At 30.2% G+C, this 22,576-nt stretch overlaps 4 protein-coding genes across 13 annotated transcripts; 2 read left to right on the top strand and 2 right to left on the bottom strand.

Moving 5' to 3' along the window:
• The first annotated feature begins 1,914 nt into the window (after positions 1-1,914).
• On the top strand, positions 1,915-12,408 carry LOC145974235 (uncharacterized). Of its 2 annotated transcripts, none has more exons than XM_083104047.1 (7): positions 1,915-2,068; positions 7,993-8,176; positions 8,342-8,751; positions 9,419-9,730; positions 10,062-10,263; positions 10,625-10,846; positions 11,051-12,408. In XM_083104047.1, exons 2-7 carry the CDS (start codon positions 8,003-8,005, stop codon positions 11,129-11,131), a joined length of 1,401 nt encoding a protein of 466 aa, XP_082960173.1. In that variant the 5' UTR covers positions 1,915-2,068; positions 7,993-8,002; the 3' UTR covers positions 11,132-12,408. The 2 variants fall into 2 exon arrangements, with proteins under 2 accessions (XP_082960173.1, XP_082960170.1); XM_083104044.1 differs by lacking the exon at positions 1,915-2,068 and adding an exon at positions 7,646-7,737.
• LOC145974390 (ADP-ribosylation factor-like protein 3) lies at positions 12,023-15,438 on the bottom strand. Its single transcript, XM_083104198.1, has 5 exons — positions 15,328-15,438; positions 14,266-14,394; positions 14,009-14,140; positions 13,034-13,270; positions 12,023-12,520 (listed from the first exon to the last, which is right to left on the bottom strand). The coding sequence occupies exons 1-5, from the start codon at positions 15,328-15,330 to the stop codon at positions 12,479-12,481; spliced, it is 543 nt and encodes a 180-aa protein (XP_082960324.1). The 5' UTR covers positions 15,331-15,438; the 3' UTR covers positions 12,023-12,478.
• LOC145974356 (RCC1 domain-containing protein 1) lies at positions 15,001-17,927 on the top strand. Of its 3 annotated transcripts, none has more exons than XM_083104145.1 (9): positions 15,001-15,078; positions 15,350-15,501; positions 15,864-16,106; positions 16,189-16,379; positions 16,463-16,592; positions 16,986-17,112; positions 17,184-17,358; positions 17,428-17,614; positions 17,691-17,927. In XM_083104145.1, the coding sequence occupies exons 3-8, from the start codon at positions 15,868-15,870 to the stop codon at positions 17,598-17,600; spliced, it is 1,035 nt and encodes a 344-aa protein (XP_082960271.1). In that variant the 5' UTR covers positions 15,001-15,078; positions 15,350-15,501; positions 15,864-15,867; the 3' UTR covers positions 17,601-17,614; positions 17,691-17,927. The 3 variants fall into 3 exon arrangements, with proteins under 3 accessions (XP_082960271.1, XP_082960274.1, XP_082960276.1); XM_083104150.1 differs by lacking the exon at positions 15,001-15,078 and adding an exon at positions 15,125-15,142; XM_083104148.1 differs by lacking the exon at positions 17,691-17,927 and having other exon boundaries at positions 17,428-17,672.
• Positions 17,493-22,506, bottom strand: LOC145974247 (uncharacterized). Of its 7 annotated transcripts, none has more exons than XM_083104052.1 (8): positions 20,176-22,506; positions 20,041-20,083; positions 19,649-19,758; positions 19,384-19,550; positions 18,827-19,103; positions 18,612-18,755; positions 18,272-18,477; positions 17,493-17,873 (listed from the first exon to the last, which is right to left on the bottom strand). In XM_083104052.1, exons 1-8 carry the CDS (start codon positions 20,223-20,225, stop codon positions 17,680-17,682), a joined length of 1,191 nt encoding a protein of 396 aa, XP_082960178.1. In that variant the 5' UTR covers positions 20,226-22,506; the 3' UTR covers positions 17,493-17,679. The 7 variants fall into 7 exon arrangements, with proteins under 7 accessions (XP_082960178.1, XP_082960184.1, XP_082960199.1 ...); XM_083104058.1 differs by having other exon boundaries at positions 19,649-19,752; XM_083104073.1 differs by lacking the exon at positions 20,041-20,083.
• Positions 22,507-22,576: the final 70 nt, after the last annotated feature.

Below are 22,576 nucleotides of genomic sequence, written 5' to 3'. Positions count from 1 at the left end.
TTTTCTCAGGACTAAAGAATACGTAGCCGAGATCTTTTCTTGAAGAAAAAAAGAAATTTGCACGCTATATACAAATGTTGCAATCTATACAAAACCGCTAACTTAAGACGTACGGATATTATACTGATTGTAGTCTTCCTCTCTTTTGTCTCTTGTAAAAATATTTAAATCTTAAAATATAATGCGTCTCTCTCGTAAGAAATATAAGTATCATTCGTCTATATGTGAAGTTAGACTTTCTTCTTAATTCCTTATTTATGGACAGTAAATTTAATGCTTTGTTTTTTCCGGAAAAACAGAGATGTTGAAAAATGTTCTGATGTATTTATTACGATTATACATCTATGAAAAATTTATTCGATTCTTTATAAGTCGAGAGTAAATTATATAACTTTGTTGGCGATTTAAAATATTAAATTCTAACTATATGTAGATTATACAAAATTGCATTACATATCAATTTCTAAAGCATAAATTTTTACTTCATAAAAGAGAAACGTTAGACGTAAAGTATCTTTTCGAGTTGTATTATTTTAGGGAGAACGGTTCTGGATTTAAAAATTCTCATGTGGCGCTCGCGAAAAAACTCAACAGCTTTTTAATACATTTAAGAATTTAGCATAAAACAAATCAGATGAAATATCAGTGAGTCAAAAATTGCTATTGTTTTTTCTATCATTTAAAACAAGACAAAGAAATTAAATATAAAAATTATATATGAATAAAAAAATAAAATAAGAAAGTAAATGGAATAATAATAGAAAAATTTTGTGTAATTAAAAAGTTAAATAAAAAGAAATAAATAAAGTAAAAAATAATTAAAAAAGATAAAAAAATTAAATTAAAAGATTATATAATTATCGATCAGTTAAAATCGCGTTATCGAATACAGATCAAGCATCATCTTGATATTGAAATTACAGAGACCAGTACGTTGAACGGGACATTCCCTAATTCTTTGTAGGGTCAACGACTGTCCGTCGAAAGTGGCTTTTGTGTGTATTGGTGTATGGGAGCCGGTTTTGCCACGAAACAGCTATTCGAGTCTGTTACAGCGACCTTGTGGAAAGGACCACGAGATATTTTATCCGGTGAAACTTCTTGCTCCTCCGGTATCCGGAATTCTTCCCAAATAGATTAGATAAAAACACGTTACATTTGCATATCGTCATCGAATCTGGATAAAAAGCTGATGAAGCTATTTGATAACGGTAATTTTCATTTATGATTGCAAACGTTCGTGTTATTGGCAAAATCTAAGGACTAAATCGTGCAAATTTATCCAAAATTATTTAACACTAATAAATTGATTGTTGTTATTTTATAAGCACTTAATAATTAAATATGTTTAATATTAGTATTTACCGTTCTTTCAACTAATTACAAAAATAATTAACTTAAAAAATGTGATTAAAATATAATAAGCATTTTAATAAAAATAGATTTTTATTAATTCTGATATAAAATTAATGCTAAAATAAAATGTTTGTGAAGTAAATTTATTCGCTTCGATACAGTTGTTATCCAAATCCGTAAAATTTATTTGTTTGAACCTATTAATTTTCGGCGTTAATCTTCAATTGCATTTTCCTAACATTTTAACATTGCTAACAAAATATGTAAATGTAATGATATATGCAAAAATTAATTATATTGATAGAAAATCACAAGCCTACGTAAAGCCATTCAAGAAACGCTCTACATGTGACAGATCTTTAAATAAAAAAAAAAAAGAAAAATCAAATGCGAGTATGATAATGTCTCGAAAGTTTTCAGAGCAGGAGTACGAAAATTCCACGAGCCAAGTACGGATAATATCCGGGCCATGCGGAATTCTGCGGGAATCTGCATCGAGAGACGTACAGGAGATGCATTGTACATCGTCGGCTTCTACGCTCCAGAGCCAGGGGGACTTGCTCAGGTAGGTAAGTACCGTTCGACGAGCTACGTCTGACGCCAGTCAGGCCAGAACCTTCGTCGTGTCAAGTGCACGGGCTCCTCAGGAACCGTACATGTGTATAGTGCTTCCGTAATCGAACACACAGATAGAGCCCGTTTGATTTTAAAGGTACGTGGAAGAGAACAAATTGTTAGACGTAAGATTTTCGTGTTTTCGTATCATCTTCGAGATTTCTAAACTTTCGTAGAATGAGAAATTTGATCATTATAATATATTTGAAACATTCACGTGTTGATTGGATGAGGGGTACAAGCTCGTTCGATAAAGTGAAGTATAAATGTGGCAGTGAATCAAGCGAAATAAAACAATATTGCATTCGCTTCCTATCATCTTCTTATCTTCTATGAACATGTTGAGCCAAGTGGTTCGCGCGTTTTGCATTTAGCATATATCGATGTATTGAGGATATCTCAGCTGATTGAATTGACAGGTGTCATGATCATCATTTGAACGACACGACGCACTATATCTTTGTAATAATCGAAATATTATGCGCTCCTGATGCTATCATAATTGCAATGTAAAGCTCAATCGCGTCCATCGAAGTTTATCTCGCACAGCCACTCTGCGAAAAAATTAATCCCCTGCCAAGACTTCGGCGCTCAGAATTTTCCCATCATAAATAAACGTAACGGCAATTCGAGCTCCAATCCGATGATCGCCTTTCCACATTCAGAAACACCATCGAACACGCTCTACTTGACTGCGACTACCGTTGCTGCTGGCGCGGCCACGCGAATTTTTCAACCGTCAATTCTCTCGGCCACCACGCATGTAATCGTAACTTACGGCGAATTCTTGTGTTTGCCTTGCTGATCACATTGGCGAGGTGTACTAAGCTGGCTGACTGTGTCCGAGATATTAAGTAACTGTTCCGCGTTGCTTCATGAGCATAGCACAACTTACAATTTATAAGAGTAAGAACGTCTCACGTGCTTGAACTTGAAGTAGCATAATAGTACAACGTAAACTGTAACTAGCACCTAGATTTATAGATTTGTATATGCATTCTTTTATTTATATATTCATATATTTATTTATTAAAAAAATTAATCTATTAATATATATATCAAGAGATTAACCCCTTCACAGTCAAGCGAAAAGAAACTTTCCGTGCCAAAAGTGTGTTGAAGAAAAAAGTTTTTAAAATTGCATGAATACGTCAGTATAAATATTATTGAGGTCGCCGAATCCGAATCTGAAGCCAGAATTACAAAATTCAAAATGGTGAATCCAATATGGCGGATCAAAATTCAAAATAATTTTGGATTTCAATAAAAATGTGTATCATTTTTGGGGTTGCAAAATCCAAACCTAATATCAGATTTTCCAAATTGAAAATGGCAAATCCAATATGGCGGACCAGAGTTCGAACAAATAGTTGACATACATAAAGGTTGTATATTTCTCTCTTCAATTATTTTTAAATCCCGCTCTCTGCCGAACCCAGAGTCACAAATCGAGGACGTAGCGATTATTGACTCCGTTTTTTTATTTTTTTTATTTCTTGAAAACTGGTATACGTTTCCACTTCTGTGCAAACAGCTTGATTTGATAATTCGTGACTCTGGATTCGGCAGATAGCGGGATTTATAAGTAATTGAAGAAAAAAGTGTACATCTTTTATGTATGGCAACTATTTGTTCTGGTCCGCCATATTAAATTTGCAATTTTTAATTTGGAAAATCTGATATTAGATTCGAATTCGGCGACCCCAAAAACGATAAGAAACCCATTTTTATTCAAACCCAAAATTATTTTGAATTTTGATCCGCCATTTTGAAATTCGAAATTCTGATTTCACATTCGAATTCAGCGAACCTCAGAAACCTTAAAACTCAAGGACAATCAAATCGTAACAGTAATAACATGTTTTTTTCAAGATGCTTCTATAGGGGCCATGAAGCAAAAGTGGCACGAATTTTTTTGGCTTCTATAGGGGTCACTGACAGTGAAGGGGTTAAATAACTCTATATGTGACAATACAAATTTGAATTTCGCGGTTAACAAGATGGTAGTGCGTCTCATTTCTATCGAAAATTAATTTTCCTTTGAAATTGATTAATATGCACATGGCACGAATTTTTCTTGATTCTAATATATATAAATTAATTTTAAGATTTAAAAGATTAATCTTTGAAAAAATTAATTTTAACAAATTAATACATACAAGTGTGTCGGAAATTATAATGCAAGTAAAATGGAAGTAACTCCTCATGCAAATGTAAATTCAAAATATAAAATTAAATTTTTTACATATAAAGTTTAGTTTTCAAAAAAATCGATTTTGAAGATCCATTCAATACGTATGTACTTGATTAATGAGAATCAAATCTTGCTATATACCTATATAACTATTTCTGTTTATATTTATGAACGTTGTTATAATTTATTAAAATAATGCAACAAGTTTCAATAATGCATTTATTTCATTAAATTGCAAATTTTGCTAAAAATATCCCTCTTCTTATCGCATATAAAACTCTTATTATTTAAAAGAGCATAAATAAATGAATTTTTATTTATAATTGTTTAATTATTTATAAGTACAAATAGAATTAATTATGTATAACAAGATTCGTTGACTTGTCAAGTGTAAATGTATTTAAGGGATTTTTCAAATTTCTTTCTTTCTCGAAAATGAAGCTTTATATGGAAATATTTTTATTCTACATTTTCGATTTGCATTTGAAAAATCACCTCCATTTTGTTTGTACCATTTGGTATATCCTATATATAATAATTATTAATATTATATTAATATTAATATTATATTAAATATTAATGGCTAATACAATTTAAATGAATGAAAGATTGCATTAATCTTTTTATCATTAATCTTTTTTACATTAAAATAAAAAATGTCTTATACTGCTTTCAAAAACATAATCGATATTTCAAATAGAGTATTTCTGTTGAAGCATCCAAGAAAATCGCCCGAGTGACCGACAATGTTACGATAAAGGCGCCTATTTAGAACCGTTTGTTGTCTGTCGCAATAATTTATGATAACGTGCAACTAACTTTCCGATGACTCTTTTAAATGTTAGTCAACCAAGGTCTTTTTTTATCAGCATGGTGAAGTCACCACTTCCATAAATAATTGTATATTTTCACACATTCGTTGAAAATCAACCGAGTTATATATGCAAATGCAACTTTGTGTACTAAATGACGTTACAACGTTCTTTATGAAAAAATAAAACAATTTGTCTCGTTAAATAAATAAATATTCATAAATTTTTATGTTTATTCATTTATTTTATCCAGATAATTCTGTTAATTGTATCAATAGTTTTGTCATGTAAAATCAATATGGCGGCTTATCTTTTGAAACAATAAGAATGCTAAAAAAGCGTTAATAATTGATAATTAATCTTACTATTATAGCTTTTCATCAGTTGACAAACAACAGAATTGAACTAATGTAACATGATAAATGAGTCAGTTTTATTATCTCTCTCAATTACTTTATAATTGCTTTAGCTTTTGAAGTCGTTTTAAAAAACTGTCGCCAGCTATTATAAAAAATGACTAATATCTTTGTAATGACTTACAAAATTGCGCGATTATGCATTATATGCATTTCAGAATACTCATTATGCAAGGCATACCGTTATATCAAGGTCACCGTTATTGCGTTATTAATTTACACGGAACACCTTTCGATGAGATTCGACATAAATATGTCAACATAATTTCGAATGTAATAATGTCGGCCAGCAATTAAATCACTGACGTTGGCTTATTTAATTTGCTTATGATTGTTCGGAAAAGAACAACAATCATGCAACTTTTGTGACGAAGAAATTGATTGCTTCTTCCTTGACCTCGAACCTCGACGACATTGCAAAAATTTCGCACGAGCTTTCCCTCTCAACAACCGCTGGAAACGAGATGGTATTCTACGTGTATGCATGTATTTATTTTCATGCAGAATATTTGTAAAACCTATGGCAAAAAATGTGAAAGTAAATAAAAATGAAGCAACTTTTATTTTTATTTTTGCGATATGTTTTACACATTTTTAAAGAATCAAGATAGTTAAAAAGAATCAACATAATAAATACACAAAATGACAATGTCATTTTCTGGTTAATAAATATTAATAAATATTAAGAGTTATTTATCCTTGGAATTAAAGAAATAAACTAACATGTGTGCACATTGTAGAAAATATCGAAAAATCAAACAAGTTTGGATTATTTTTTATTTCATAAAAAATATATATGAAATATAATGTAGGCCATTTATGTCGGTCATAAGAAACTCCTTACATTTATTTCAAACTATCTAACGTTGAATATGAAAAGGGGGTTATATTGAAATACAAATTATTGTATATATCACATGTCTATTAAATTTGATACAAGCGAATCGGCTCCTTCTTCCTGCAAACTATCATTGATGACTTTGAGCGCGTTAGGAGTAACGATGACTAACAGTTCGTACCGTTAGGCCGAATCATTATTCCAGCTGGAGAATGTCAATTTCATGCGGTTTACGGTACTCAAATTGCGTGTTAGTACACATCGGCATTGCGTCGATCATTTAGCGTCATTGTCTTCGCAACAGTTGCGACTGATCCTTCAGGATAATTAATAGTGATAAACGACAATGTTACTTGGTCTAGAAATAAATTAAAATCGCGTTAGTGAACTAAATGAAAGGATTTAGATATCATTTTGATCTAAATTGTCCATTCCTATGAATTCTTAGCCTCATATGAATAATTTGTAAAGCAAATAAATGTAAGAAAATATATAAATATATTCGTACGATATATTTTCTTACATTTTATTTACTGTAAATAAATAAATAAATAAATAAATAAACTTAGATATAAACTTAGATACCATATATAATAAATAAACTTAGATGTAAACTTAGGTACCATAAAACCTCGAAAATAATGCATTTAAAAAAAAATGTTTCAAATAAAAGTTGTAGGAAATTTGGAGAAGAAAGAAAAAGGATATTAATTTGACTTTTCAGATGTAGATGCTAAGACTAAACTAGTTTTTTTTAAATGGGACTACCCTTTATCTACATAAATCGATCATAATATTCCACGTAAAAGTTAAGGATAGAATAGCCAGAAATTGAATAGTTTACGAGATATTTTATACTTCAAGTTGACATAATTATACATAAAAACTATAAAATATCTTGTAAAATTTTTATTTTTCAACTATCTCAATATTTTTATGCACAGAATAATGAAGGGAATCAATTGGTGTGGAAAAAACACAAAATTGTTCTTATCTTTATCTTTTCTTTCTTTTTTTTTTTTATCTTTCTTGCCTTAAGGAAAAAATATTTATATTTTTAAATTTATATAATTTATATAACTTATATATATTTATATGATTTTATATATAATATATTTATATAATATATATAATATATATAATATATATATATAATATATATAATATATTTATATTTATATTTTTACAAATTAATAATATAAATATATATTTGTCACAAATTATGTGTCGGAAAAGTGAATAAAAAATGAAATTTCCATTAAGAACAAATCGACTCCAAATTGGTCAAGAAATTTCGTTATTCATAACTGTTTTACATAATACATACGTAAATATATAATCGCAATTATATGCCTTTTTCTTTGTGCGCTGACTCAACGCTTTCGTCACCCATGCTTTCGTACGTCCTGAAAATATGCGCATAGGTGTTATATTACTACCTGGCGAAACGACTGCGACGTCAAAGAAACAACGGTATCCGAGTGGCCACGAGCCGAAACATTTCCGGTATATCTCCTGCACTTAAAATACTTGCGATAACAATCTTGCAGGACAGATTTTTTTTAAATCTCTTCCCTTCTTAAAAATAACTCGATGTCTTCCATCAGGAAGCAAGTAGATTTCTTCGTTAATCGGATGTCGTTAAATTGGGAAATATTGGTTTTTGACGATTAGACGATTATACTATAGATAGATCATCGAGCAATTTACGCTAATCGTACTCTAATTTACGCTAATCGAATTTTCTAATCTGTGTTGTAGAAGCGAAAGGATGTGGTTATCGAGAACATCACTTTTACTGATACTAATCGGGTTGGCGATCTCCGAGAGAGAACGAGACACTGAGAACGATGTGTCCAACGTCTTCATCGAGGAGGCCAAGAACCTCTTCAGTCAGAAGACGATCGAAAACATGGCCCACGCTTTTGCGGACTCCGGCAAGCAAGTACGATAAAGATACTCATATATTTTTTTTTAATTTATTTAATTCAGAAAGTTTTAATCCATTTGATCTGTTACATCCACCCTTGTATCTCGTTAATTTTAATAATCATTATAAAAACATAATCGTTGAATATAAAATGCAAACTCAAAATACGGAAATTGATAGGTCGGCGACATGATGATGGAGAAAAGATCCACAGCGGATGGTGTAAGCCAAATCATCTCTGGGATCAGCAGCTTAATGTCGGGTGGCCAGAATAATCAAGGTTTTGACATGATTGGCACGATCTTGAGTGCCATGACCGCGAATAACAATGTTGGCAAGAGGTCGGCGAGAGAGAACACAGAACACGACGAGGAGAACGGCATAGACTGGGGCAACATAATCAACATGGGTAGCATGTTATTCCAACAAAAAGGCAGCAACGACATATTAATGGGTCTCGTACCAGTAGTTTTAGAGAGTCTAGGTCATGGAAATAGCGACGGTCATGCCAAAAATAACGATCACTCGGGACATTCCTGGTTTCTGCCTCCCATATTGGAGAACATTCACGTCATGTGGGAACATTTCAGGTATTGCGATGAATCGTGTGATGTGAATATATAAAATGTTGCAAGATGTTTTCTCCAAAACTTGATGTAGTACAAAAAATGTTTCAAACAAAATTTATAGAGTTTTTAAAGAAAAAGGTAGATAATCTTGAATTTTAACTTAAGTATATATATATATATTATATTTCAAGGTTATATAAAGATGAATCTAATTTTTATAAATGGAACTTTTTTTTTTGGACAAATCGATTTCTCATAATATTCGTTAAAAATTCTAAAAATATAATGGCTAAAAAATGAATATCTTACGAAATATTTTACAGTTTATATAAAATTATGACAAATTAAAATATCCCATGAAATCTCTATGTGAAATACTTGTATATTTATTTCTTGATTCTGTAAAAAATTTGTTGACTATCTTTTTACTTGAGAGAAAACAATTTTGCTGAATTTGAAGGTACAATAAAAGTTAATTATATTGAGAAAGAACTAGAAAATAATTTTTACAAAGTGACTTTTTTCAATATTTATAAATTTCTTATAAATTTAAAATACTTATAAATTCTTATAAATTGTTATAAATTTAAAATACTTATTTTTAATACATGTAAATTTCTCTTGCCAAATCAGGCGCTATTTTATTATATTAGCAATTTTTTTTAATATATTTTTTTTAATATTTTAGTAATTCGGATCTCGGGCAAATAATATGGAAAAACAGCGGTCTATCGAAAATAATTGTTCAAATGTCTGACGAGAACGGTAATATTCTGTGGGAAAAGATCCTAAACAGTTTTGAGAATCCTATGATACGTCGAAGATGGATCAATTCGCTCACAAGTTTTGTGGCCGACTGGATCTCTCATGTTTCCGATCCGAAGAATCAGTTGCGTTATCTTACGGCTGTGCAATATATCGGCAATAGTTTTCTCAAGTCTCAGGGATTCCCGAAGACGATGATGTTCGACACAGCGAGACCAACGGAGAGCCTTACCAAGTTAGCGATGATTTAATTATGTTTATATAAATTATTATAAATGTAAATTATTTAGTAATAATTTGTAGTGTTAAATATTCAAATTAAACATAGACTAAGACTTTTATGGAACAACTTAGTCTATGTTTCAATATATAATATTTATTTAAAAAATTATAATATTTATATATAATCATATTTTTTTTAAATATAATATAAAAAATATATTTAATATATTTATAAAATATAAATTATGCATATAATAATATTTATAATATATATTTATCCATATTTCGATTTTTTCGCTAACACATATACATATAACAATCAATGTTTTGAAATTAAATTTCAGATTGGCAAATGCAGTTGCGAAGAAATATTTAAACATGAATATTGATAGCTATCAATATGTAAAACCAGCAGTAGCGTACTTCCAGGAATTAATAAATTTAGCCTCCGAAAAAGGGTTTATCATGTCCAGAGTAAATGCACGAGAACTAAGTAACAGGTTAAGTGATATCATCAACAACGATATCATTTACCCCAGTCTCAAGGTATAACTTTTTTCTCATGACAAATTTAATACTGCACAGATGCATAAATTTGTTTCTTTATTTTACCCTTTTTTACTATTTTACTATTTATTTTTACTATTTTTTATTATTACTCAAATAATAATGCATACTTATATAAAGCTCTTTTTTTAATTTAATTAAAATTAAAAGATTCTTAAAAACATAATTTTTAAGAAAAAAGTAATACATGTATATAAATGGAATATCTCAAATATCAATGTAATAAATATGTAAGAATCATAAATCTCATGTTTAATCGTGATCGTATTGTACTCGGATTTAAACGTATCTCAAGTTAAATTTTGATGATTTTCTATGAACGTACATAATTTATTTCCAGACGTACCGAGCATATAAGTGGGCGACGAAAATGCCGCATTGTGCTAGTCAAATCTTGTGTACTCTAAACGAGAAGAGTCAACAAGAAGACACAAAGGAATCACGCCTGCGTAGCAGCTTGCTGAAGGTAGCGAGTTTCCCTGCTGCTTGGGCGGTCAGTAACAAGTTAGGAATCAATTTCTGGTCACTTTACGGGGCCATCATGGATGAAGGCGATTGCATTGTGAGTAAACTAATAAATGATTAATTAAGGGAAAATGCAAAGGATGTGATTTTAATAAAAGAGAATTATTTTATAAATTATATAATAATTTTTTTCAAAATATTTCTTAATTAAAAGACACGTATATATAAGTAATTTTCTCTTTATATATCTTCAAAAGAAAAAGGAAATTTAATCTGGAACTTCATTTTATTCTATTTTCAGAATAAATATCCAGCAAATTGCACTCTTTTCCATGAAGAAGAGATCAGAGCGACTACGGAAAATATTCATAACGAGCTTTGAGCTTAATTAACTAATAGCCTGTGAAAAACATTGGCTATTAAGTCACCCCTAGGCTAGAAAGACGTGTCGCAAAACCGCGTGTGTTCTTTCTTCCACATTCTCTATCGTATTTATTGCACAAAAAAAGTGAATTAATTGCGCTCGATGAAGTTAGGTTGCGACAATTGATTCGATAGAAGCAATTGAATTATCAAAGACTATTTCTTCCTTATATGTACATATGTGAGCGAAAATGCTACATAAAAGTCAGTTTTAAATATTAAATTTTAATAAAATGTAACTTTAAGCGACACAAATATCGAAAAACGTTATAAAGTTGTATAGAAGACGTTATTTTTATGAATATCTAATATGATGAATATTTTTTAAGTATTTTCATATTATTTCAATAGGTTTATGCTCTGCGCTCAAAGTAAGATTGCGAAAGCATGTATAATATATGCAGAACATTGATAATTAATCAGGTAACTTGAAAGATAAATACTACATATGTAATTAAGAATATTCATTATAAGTTTAATATATTTACATAAATGGAACTTAAAATTAATTATTAATATATCACATTCTGACATAAAATTGCAAGTAAATCTTGTGATCCCACGAAAAAATAAATACGCTGGAATGAGATATCATATTTACATAAGGCAAACAGATTTTAATCGTCTCTAATTAAAAGCCATTCACAGCATTATTTGTTCTTCTCTTAATTGCTTATGTAGTATTTGTTACTTAGATAAAGGAAAGTGCAATCGTGAATCTCCTAATATATGTTGCACTTTAGCGCGTCTCCTTCGCGAGTGCAATAACATGTGGTGCTCAAAAGTCTCTACCCTACTCTTATTGGGTATATAAATGTCATATTAATAATTGTACGTACGAATACACATATCATGTCTTTCCTTCTGTCTCTCATCTCTTTATTATTTTATACTAGATAAATCTATAAAAATTCTAATATATAATTAAAACAGCAAGAAGGCACATTCCCCTTTGCAAAAATAACGCTCGCTGTTACGGCTGGACGGCGACTCTTCCTTTCATGCGAAAAAAATAGAATCTCTCGAGTCCGGAACTGATGACGAGCGGCTCGTTCCAACGTGGAACGGAAGTCCGACGACTGGGTACGTTCGATTACGCGACAACGGGTTCGTAAGAGCTCAAGCTGCGGTATTCAAACGCTCATACGGAATCCACAAACAACAGTGTTCTCAGTAATATTTTTTTGTAAATAGTAGATAAAAGATAAATAAAGATCATGTGTGTGAAATGTACAATGGACGGTGTAAGTCTGCTTTCTTCTGTGCGCCCTAATGTGTACGTGTCGTCTTCCTTCCGGCGTGCTTATTACTTCCTCTTGATGTTCTTGCACGCCCATTCTAAACCCTCCTGAAGAATAAAGAGAAATTTATTTTTACGGATTTTTAGAGGATAATAAAAATTATATCTATCCACTAAACACTGTTTTTGTTGCAGTAAAATATAACGTGGAACTAATAAATAACATAATTCAAAAAAATTACTGTGATATAAAAGTGTAATTTATCATACGTGTTATTTTGTAACATTACAATATTACAGTAATGTAACAAAATATTATTACAATATAATATTATTTGTCGGCGAAATCAGACTTAATTAACTCGTATTTCATTTTTCATCATAAAATAGATATAAATAATACAAAATAAATAAATAATTCCAACAGAGGATTCAGAATATTAGATAAATTATTTAAAATTAATAATAATAACATATAACATCCGTTTTATTGTTTTCATAACATTAATATAATAGTGTTTACTGGATATGTAATTTTAAATTAAAAAAAAGTGGTATAAGTAAACAAAAAATATCCTGATAAAATTTAGAGGCGAAAGAATGGATATTATATCGACGTACTTTCACACCCTTGCCCTCGATGGCGATGCACGATTGTATCTGCCAATCTCGATCTTTGATATTGTGTAAACCGAGTCCCTCCGCTATTTCGGCCGCTGTCACAGCGTGTCCTAGATCTTGTTTATTTGCATATACTAGCAATGGTACTCCACGCAGCTTCTCCTCCAGCAGAAGCTCCGATAATTCCTGTCCTGTTTCTTCCAGCCTCTTAATATCCGCACTATCAACTACGTAAATCTATTCCCAACAAACATTACAAAAATTCGAATTTTAAGAAACCTAGTGTGTGTTTAAAGAAAAAGACAGAGTCCATGAAGAAAACAGTAGCAGTATGGATCTTTATATATTATGTAATCAAACGTAATTCATAGAATTCACATAAAATAGAAATAATTAAATGCACATCGCAAAACATTTATACAATTTTAGATTATTCTACTGTTTGAAGAATAATAATCCACGCTGATTAATAAGAGAATATGATTGAAGTATCTCATATTTGCGACAACATAATTTATGCAAATGCATATTTTCGGTGATCGAGCAATGCCATCCAAAATCATTTTTCTATTATTCGTAAATTTATTTTTTAGTTGTGCATTATTACTATTGTGCTATTTCTATATTAATAATGATAAATTATCTTGAATATAAAACATAATTTATGTGCATATATTGCAAAGTATTTTATATACATATTAACACATACATAATTCCTTTATTAAAGGAACGAAAGATTCTGCAGCACTTAGAGAAAATTAATTACTCTTTTTTATTATGTTTTTTATATTAATTATATTAATATAAATTTTACAACATAAAATAAAAAATTTATATTTTATATTTTGTTATTCTCAGTAAAATGTTACATAAAAATTTCATCATTAGAGAATAATAAAGTAAGACTTATAATTAAAACTTGTTGATTTATAATTAAAACTTGAAAGTTTGGGAAAATAATACGAAGAAACTTACAAGTACATCCGTGTTCTCGAAGTAGTTTCGCCAATAAGGTCGAATTTTTCGAGCCCCACCAATGTCCCAAACATTCAATTTAAAACCTTCACTTTGGACACTTTTTATATTAAAACCTTGTGTTGGAGTAACCTTGAAAAAATTATTTATTTATTTATTTATTGCATAATTTTTATATTCATATATTGTCATATTTTGAACGTTATTTTAATTATCAATTTATCGCATATTTTAAAATGTTAAGGGGAGAAATTTACCTGCGTGATATCCTCACTGGCCAAAGATTTCAAAATAGTTGTCTTTCCGGCATTGTCGAGGCCCAACAGTAACAATCGTAATTCTTTATCAGGATTTGATCGCAATTTCCGTAAAATAGCAAGCAGACCCTGACATCGAATATGAATTATTTGTGCAACTAGTTGTAATATATTTACGTAAAATACGTTTTTTCAAATTGCAGCGCGTTGTACGCATTTATGTTACAATATAATTATTGATAAATGTTGCTTATTTTTTATAATAAATTAACTTTATTAAACTATTTTTTCTCTATAACAATTATATATATATATATATATATATATATATATATATATATAATATATATAATATATATATATATATATATATATATATATATAATATATATATAATATTATATTAAATATATTATTATAAAATTTTGTATCATGAAAATACACAAGTTTCTTGTGCATATTACATCTCCTAATTAAATAAGTAAAATAAATTTATATTTCATTTGTATTACATATATCTGTGTATTATTTTTCACACAAAAAAGAAGAAATATAAAATTACATTTTTTGTCAAACTATCTAATTAATTCGAATCTTAATAACTCTGTCAATAATTTTACAATTGCGAAAGAGAATTTATATGTTCGTGAGTATCAATATTTTGTATTAAGCGCGCAATCAGTGTTACAATCATAAGAAATTCCCCAAAAATAATTCCCTTCTAAAGGGATGCGTAAAAGAAGTATGGCGACGAAGACATAATCCGTATCATTTCAAGTGCATAGACATATATGTGTTCGATATATGAAAAATGTAAGTGAAGTCTTACACCATAAGACGAAAAGAATCATTTTTTTAATGAAAAATTTTACACTTTGTAAGAAAGAGTTTTTATACAACGCTTGATATAAGTGCATTTCAGGATATATTGTGGTGTGGAATCTTCATAGATTATAGATTATTTTGATTACTTCGTGCGTTCAAGAGTATAAGAAGCAGTGGCAGTGAAGAAAGGAGTGCATAATATTGTGCATTTGCATTTAATTCGCATGACATTTTTACCATCTTATTGTTGTTATTTCAGGTACTCGAACGAGGACGTGTTAACGATTTGCTGTAATGCTATGTCGACTGCTTCGACTCTAACATGTTATGTTGTTTTTCTGGTATCCAAGGACATTAGTGCCATCTATGTACTCTGACATTGCTCTAGTGTTACGTGCTGATCCGAGATAGGTAGGTAAAACTGCTATTTCTGTTACCATGTGCGAATAATGTTATTATTGCTCTTATAAGATAACAACGAATGAAATATAATTTGTTACCTTCACCGGATATTTTAGAACTCAATAATTTTTTTTTAATAATTGGATGAGTTATAATTTCATTAATTTTTAAATTTTTGATTATCAATAAAATTTAATTTTTACAATAATAAATTAAAAAATAATAATACAGGATTTCTTTTATTAATAATTTAATAATTCATTGAAAATATATATGTATAACTATCACAGCTTTGTGCAACTAGTAAAAAATAGGCGAACGAATATCTAAATATGGATATTTCGCGAACTTCACTATGTATTTATTCACAGAAATATGCCAGTGTACTATACCGGTTTAAATGCCAGTCCACTCTTTTCCAATCAGGATGGAATTATCACATCGATAACACATTTGACTCAGATTCCATTTGCTAGGATCACAGATATTGAGATTAGTTGGAATTATTTTCTTCTCTGGCAGGATACGAAATTATACATTACTGGAAAAATCAGTGATAAGGATGATAAAAACAAACCTCGTTTAATTCAAATTCCAGAGGAATCGTCAGGAAGGTAAGAGGCACAAAATATCTTATCATTATCTTTTTATTAACGAGAGATTTTTTCCCTTATATGTTTTATTCTGTTTGTTTAGTTGTAAAATGGCTATTCCTGGTCGGGAAAGTGTAGTTATATTATCAACACATAATGAAATCTGGAAATATAAGGTATATGATGATACCTGGCAAAAAGTAACACCTTTTCTTTCTAGTCATGATAATACACTAGCTGAATATCCCATCAAATTATCACAAGCAGGATGTACAGTAGTTCTGACTAATTTAGGTACATAGTAAATCAAATATTACTCCATTATTCCATTAAATATGTATTTTTACATAAATTTTATAACTTTCTTATTTGTCGAGGACGTGTATTTAACGCTCCACTTTTGGTTAAAATGCCAAAAAGAGTCAAGTTCATTGATCTTGCCTGCGGTTACGACCATACTATTTTATTGGCAGAGAATGGTGACGTTTATTCAATGGGAATGGGAATGTATGTAATTGCAGTTACACATTACACACGGGAATTATTAAAAAATATTTAATAGATTCCCAAAAAATTCACTTTTCAATTTTCATAAAATTTCAGATGACATTTTTGCACAAAAAATATCTAAAATTGAAAATTACATATTTTAAATATTACTTTTATTAGAAATTTTATTTATGAAAAAAGACTTCTACGTAAATTTTCACAAAATTTGTGAAAGTGTCATCTTCAAACTAAAGGATATGTCAAAGTCTTTATGTTGCAAATTAGATTTTATTGGAATAATGTTTAAAATAATTTTTAATTTTATTTATTTTTACACATATTATTCAATCTTTTTATTTCTTTATAATAAAAATAAATAAATTACTTATTTTATTATATGATCTATGACAGACGTGGTCAGTTAGGACACAATGAATTGGAAAATTGTGATGACCCGAAACTCATCGAAGCTTTAGCAGGTTTGAAAATAGTACAAATATCAGCGGGTGGTTGGCATTCCGCTGCAGTCACCGATCAAGTCGGTATAAAAATTGATTACTTATATATATCATTATATTACTCGTAAGTAAAACCAATTTAATGCGACAGGGTGATTTGTATACTTGGGGGTGGAATTCAAATGGAGAGCTAGGAATTGAAAGCAAAGACAAAAAGGTTTACGCTGTTCCAACTTTAGTGGATTTTAAAAATGACAGAGGGGAAACTATAGAAATCAATGTTAAAAAAGTTGAATGTGGGAATTCTTTTACTATATGCTTAACAGGTATAAAATATTTCTTAAAAACATGTATTATCTCGATAAAGATATGTGATCTTTTATTTCTTCTTTTAGACGACGGTTCTTTTTGGGGCTGTGGCACTAACAAATACGGCCAATTGGGAAAACTTCAGCAGGACTTTGAGAGTACATATAATTTTATTAAATTAAATATCCAACCATTAGATTTTAAAAGAGTGAAAAAGTTTAAATGTCACGAATGGGGCACAGCGATAATTACAGAATGAGTAGCATTTTATATGTAATTATATATTCATCGATATATATGAAATAAAATCCCTTCGATTTTTCCAACCACATTTATTTTTATTTCATAGTCTCTGCATGCATCTCGTAGATTTGTGCCGCTTCCTTCGCTTCTATCAACGGTAAAATAAATCGACAATTGTTTGCTAATATTTCTTCGTCAGTTAAAGAAGATGGTGGTGTCGGAGGACCAACTTTCATATTTAGATTCTCTTCAATTGCTCGTTCTCCTTTTGTATTAATTGTTTTCTTTCCTAAAAATAAAAAAGTCGACAGCTTACGATTATGCATTAATAAGAAATAAAAAACATTATTGAGAAAATACAAAACTCAATATTAATATTATATATTATAACATTATATATGTAATAAATAATATTATATACAATAAAATTATATAAAAATATAAAATAATATTATATACAATATTATATACAATAAAAATTGACAAAAATATATTATAATATTATAAATTATATATTATATATAATATTACATATTTTATAATAAACTTGCATCAATTGAACAACAATTACGAGTAGTACGCTGAATATTACATAGAAGTTATATAGATCTTTTAGATCTCTTTTTGTATTATGTCGCGCGAAAGCAATTAAATACATATACATAATTACTTTATTACATCATTTACCTTGACGTTTCTTGCCGTTGCCAATTGTCGATTCATAGGCAACCTTTTCCAATCGCTTGCGAAGCTGCATGTCAAACGATCCTTCAGGATCTGCGACTTTAATTTGGCGCGGTGTCCGGATAGTGTGCGACATATGATGAATTTGCAATTGTATTGGCGTTACGAAAACTGCATATATAAGAGCATACCGCAATTCATTAGCATACCTGTTCAAAAATATAAAGGTAAGATAAAATCCTTCTCCCATCATAATTCATTGAAATATCATTGAAACTAATTGAGAGATAATAAATGAGAAATTGAGAAATATATAAAAAGTAATAATTTTTTTTATATTTACATGCTGTACGTCGCTTCAATAATTGTATTTAATGCGACATTTGAATGTCTTAAGTTGGAAGATTCAATGATCACATTCGCATCTGTGAATATATCTATTTTCGAATTCTCTATGTTTATTGGAGTTTGAAAGTTCCCTTGCAAACTTGTTGAAAAAAGCGACGCAATTTAATTAACATAAAATATAGTATGCACTGTAAAGAATTGTGTGTCTACCTGTTTTTAGAATCTCTCGATTTTTCCGCAATCGAGGAAGCTTCTTGGGCATCGTATTCTGACATTAATTTCTTGTCAGACAATTTATTCGTGATTAAATATTTCATTTCACTCGTAAAAGATTCATCAATAGTGGAATTTGTTGATGTAATTTTGGGACATTTATCCACGATCAATTCCCAATGCAATAATTGGCTGCCACTAGATATATTCTCAGCAACATGTAGAAACAATATTCTCATTTCCTTGAAAAAATCTTCACGTGATAGCTTTTCATCTATAAAAGTAGATTCTGTCTCCGAGAATACATTCTTGCACAAAAAATTGATGTGTTATACATAAAAAAAGCCTCTTATTTTAATTATATTGCTATCCAATTTTAGGAGAGTCAAAATGTATCAAACTTTTATTAGCAAATCTATTTTTTACATGAAAATATATATACCATGCGTTCTTTAAATATTTCTTTTATATAGAGTTATTTCTTTTATAGAAAATCTAATTAACATCATTTCTCAAAAAATATCAATTCGATATTCATTTAAATCCTCTGCTACCTCGAATTAATTTCATTTCGCCGGCCAACCAGCTAATTAGGACACTTCTTTGATGATCGTCTAGACGTTTTTTATAATTTAAAAGTTGAAGCGCTATAGCGTCCAGGAACCAGAAAGCGGCCTTATTAGTTTTGTAGTCTGTAACTCCCAGAAGATCACCTAGCAATCTGCATGTGTGGGTAGCAATCAAATATTTATCTGTAATCTAAATTTCCCAGAAATATGCGTATAAAATATTTTTCACGTATTTAAAGATTTCACCGACTCGATGAGATATTGCGGTTCCTCCGTCTCGATCTTCACCGTCTTCCCGACGAGACTGTTAAAAGTACTTGGAAGAGTCGGCATATACATAATTCCTTCAGACATCTGCGCCTTTAATAAACGTCGAATGGAAATATAAAACTTTTACAGAACTATTATCATCACGATGTAATAACGTTTGCATTAATGACAAAATCAATAAACTGTACGTCTGCCATAAAATAAACACACACATTTGAGTGCGATGATATCTCAAAATTTAGCGATTTAAAAATGTATAAAGCTAACAATATACATTATTCAAGTCTATCTTTAAAATTGAATGTTTTGGGAATCCATAGAAAATGTTAAAAATAAAATTGTTAAATATATATTATTACTATGTTAAATAACCTCGTTTTCATTTTTATCGCGTTCTCCTTCGACTGTTGAATCACTTTCAGAGCCCGACATGTTAGATAATTTCGTATATCATAAATTGGAAAAAAAACCAGGTTACGCGTTCATATAAAGTTATTCGATACTCACACCTGCGAACTATCTCTCTCTCTTTCTCTCTCTTTCTCTCTCTCTCGCATGGATGTCAATGCAATTGCAAAATCCAAACGGAGAGAATCGCTGGTCGCGTCGTTGACGGCGTGTCGTACATCGGGTGAGAATAAAAAAAAAAGTCAACACGTAGACGGCCTTTGTTTTGTTTTTACTCATTGGTTTTATTAATTTTTTTTCCATATTTTGTTCAATATTTTCAGAAAATAACACTCCAAAGCGAAAAAACCGTATATTCTCACCAATCCCAATGTATGTATAATATATATATATTATACTTTTTCATATATAATATATATGTATATATATATAATATATATATAATGTATACTTTTATACTTTATATATAATAATATTATGTAGAGTAGCGCACACTTTAGACTGTTATGTATATCGATACCTTTTATAATTTTATCGATAAATTACAAATATTGAAAAACATGAAACAGACACAGTCGGCGGGGACGCGCGGACTTCGCGCGCGCGCGGCGTGTGTGACTTTTTTTCTCTTTTACGGAATCGTGAAAAAAGTTGTTTCGCGATGGACCGCGCTGCCATTGTCCGCCATCTTCCGCGGCCGCCCTCGAATCGAAATCGCAAGTAACGGCGCCTTAAATTCAAGGAATTAGACTTAGACAGAGCGAAAGCGACTTCGGTAAAACTTGGAAAAATCGCATTAATATGCTTCCTTCATTTGTACGTGTCGAGGGATTCTCGAGAATTTCAAAAGCGGATACAAAAGAGGGGAAGGCTGGTCGGGAAGAAGCGGCGGCAGCTGATCCTCGTCTCTCTCTCTCACTTTCTCTCCCTCCCTCTCTCTTCCTCTTGTCAAAAAAATGTTCTAATATACTATAATATATAATATATAATATATACGCGCGAAAACATACGCGTGCCCCGGCGCGACTGACTTTTTTTTATTTATATATTTTCACACCGAAGTCAGAAAGGCAATACGCAGTATGAACTTACTTAGTACATTTGTGTCTTTTTTTTTTCTCTGTGTGTCGTGTGTACGCGTTTTATATGTGTGTGTGGCTCTTTTACAACTAATTTTCCTCATTTGTTCCTATTGTTCCGTGTGCCTTCTTCCTCTTCTTCTTCTTCTTCCTCCTCCTCCTTCTCTTCTCCTTCCGTTATTTAGAGTCTATTTTTTCTTCCCATTACTTTTTTTACCCCATAATATATAACACGCTCTCTCTGGCTTTCGCTTCGTTATACCGTTCTATCCCATCCCCTTCCCCCTTCCCTCTCGATTTACCTCGCATTCCCTGCGTTTCTTTCACGCTTACGATAGCCCTGTTCCGTCTCCCCTCTTTCCTCCCCGTCCTTTCGAGTCACGAAAATTATCCGGAGACATATGAGAGTAAAGAGGGATAGAGAGGTACAAAGAGGAAGGATTCGAAGGATTGGATGATTGGAGGGTAGCGGAGAGATAATCGTATACAGACGCGACTATAAACTGAATCACAATCAAATGCTCCGAATCAAAGTAAAATAAGGTAAAGAAGAAAAGATTATACAGGTGGGATGGTGGCAGTTGCGATCGCAAATTATGTCGATGTCGTTCGCTGCGCGTGTGTCAAGTCTTCTGAATAAAAAGATCGGAGATCTTACAAAAAATATACAATTTTCGAATAATAACTGTAAAAAATTCGCAAAGTTTAAAAATGTCTAAAAGAATCCTGATCATTCACATTGAGTGTAATATGTTTTTAATTCAAATAATCTGTCAATTATTAATAATAAAAAATATTATGTGCAATTAGTACAATTTGCTCTTCTTTATATTCATGGTGTACATAAATTCTTTTATTTATTAAATAAAACTTTATTTATTCATCCACTTATTGATAAAAACTGCATCAGTTATCATCTCTTTGGTTCTTCTATTATTTACCACGGCATTTAATTCGCAGTCATTTTTAATTTACATGTATTTCATGTAACTTTTTAACAATATTTTTAAAAACATTTACAATAAGCAATAAATACATTTTAAAAATTCAATTATTTTGAATATGTATTTTCTAAGTAAGTCTAAATTAATCAATTCAAGATTTCATAAATAAAACTTGATAATATTTTAAAAAATTACGTAATAGTAATAAAAGTTACAACTTATGCTAGATATCTTAGGGGTTAATTTATCTCAATGCATTCGGAAAACTCTATTAATTTCAGAAAACTTGCTCGTGCGATTGCAAACAATCCTCTTATGAGATCACAACGGGCTTTAGGACAAGGCGCGTTTCCCCGTGTATGAACAATGAGATGTTTCAATTTCTTTTGTAGTTGAATTATTTTGGCATTGACTTTACGTATAATAAATTAAAAAAAAACGTGTAATCTCTCGCGTCGTAATATTTAGATTACGGGC

The sequence above is a fragment of the Camponotus vicinus genome, unplaced genomic scaffold (assembly GCF_025532165.1).
Source record: "Camponotus vicinus isolate PSW18456_S1 unplaced genomic scaffold, iyCamVici1.0 SCAF_1, whole genome shotgun sequence".
In the NCBI taxonomy this organism is placed as follows: domain Eukaryota; kingdom Metazoa; phylum Arthropoda; class Insecta; order Hymenoptera; family Formicidae; genus Camponotus; species Camponotus vicinus.
This window is presented reverse-complemented; position numbering and strand designations above follow the sequence as displayed.

Coding starts and splice junctions, on each gene's coding strand:
- LOC145974235 (XM_083104044.1), top strand. CDS start 7,646: ATGCGCATAGGTGTTATATTACTACCTGGCGAAACGACTGCGACGTCA. Junction 7,738..7,992: donor CACGAGCCGAAACATTTCCG/GTATATCTCCTG, acceptor TCTGTGTTGTAG/AAGCGAAAGGATGTGGTTAT. Junction 8,177..8,341: donor TTGCGGACTCCGGCAAGCAA/GTACGATAAAGA, acceptor GGAAATTGATAG/GTCGGCGACATGATGATGGA.
- LOC145974390 (XM_083104198.1), bottom strand. Junction 14,141..14,265: donor CCAGTGAGGATATCACGCAG/GTAAATTTCTCC, acceptor AATTTTTTCAAG/GTTACTCCAACACAAGGTTT. Junction 13,271..14,008: donor TCGAGAACACGGATGTACTT/GTAAGTTTCTTC, acceptor TGTTGGGAATAG/ATTTACGTAGTTGATAGTGC.
- LOC145974356 (XM_083104145.1), top strand. CDS start 15,868: ATGCCAGTGTACTATACCGGTTTAAATGCCAGTCCACTCTTTTCCAAT. Junction 16,593..16,985: donor TATTCAATGGGAATGGGAAT/GTATGTAATTGC, acceptor GATCTATGACAG/ACGTGGTCAGTTAGGACACA. Junction 17,359..17,427: donor TTTTACTATATGCTTAACAG/GTATAAAATATT, acceptor TTCTTCTTTTAG/ACGACGGTTCTTTTTGGGGC.
- LOC145974247 (XM_083104052.1), bottom strand. CDS start 20,225: ATGCGAGAGAGAGAGAAAGAGAGAGAAAGAGAGAGAGATAGTTCGCAG. Junction 18,756..18,826: donor TCGAGAGATTCTAAAAACAG/GTAGACACACAA, acceptor TTTTTCAACAAG/TTTGCAAGGGAACTTTCAAA. Junction 17,874..18,271: donor CAACGGCAAGAAACGTCAAG/GTAAATGATGTA, acceptor TTTTATTTTTAG/GAAAGAAAACAATTAATACA.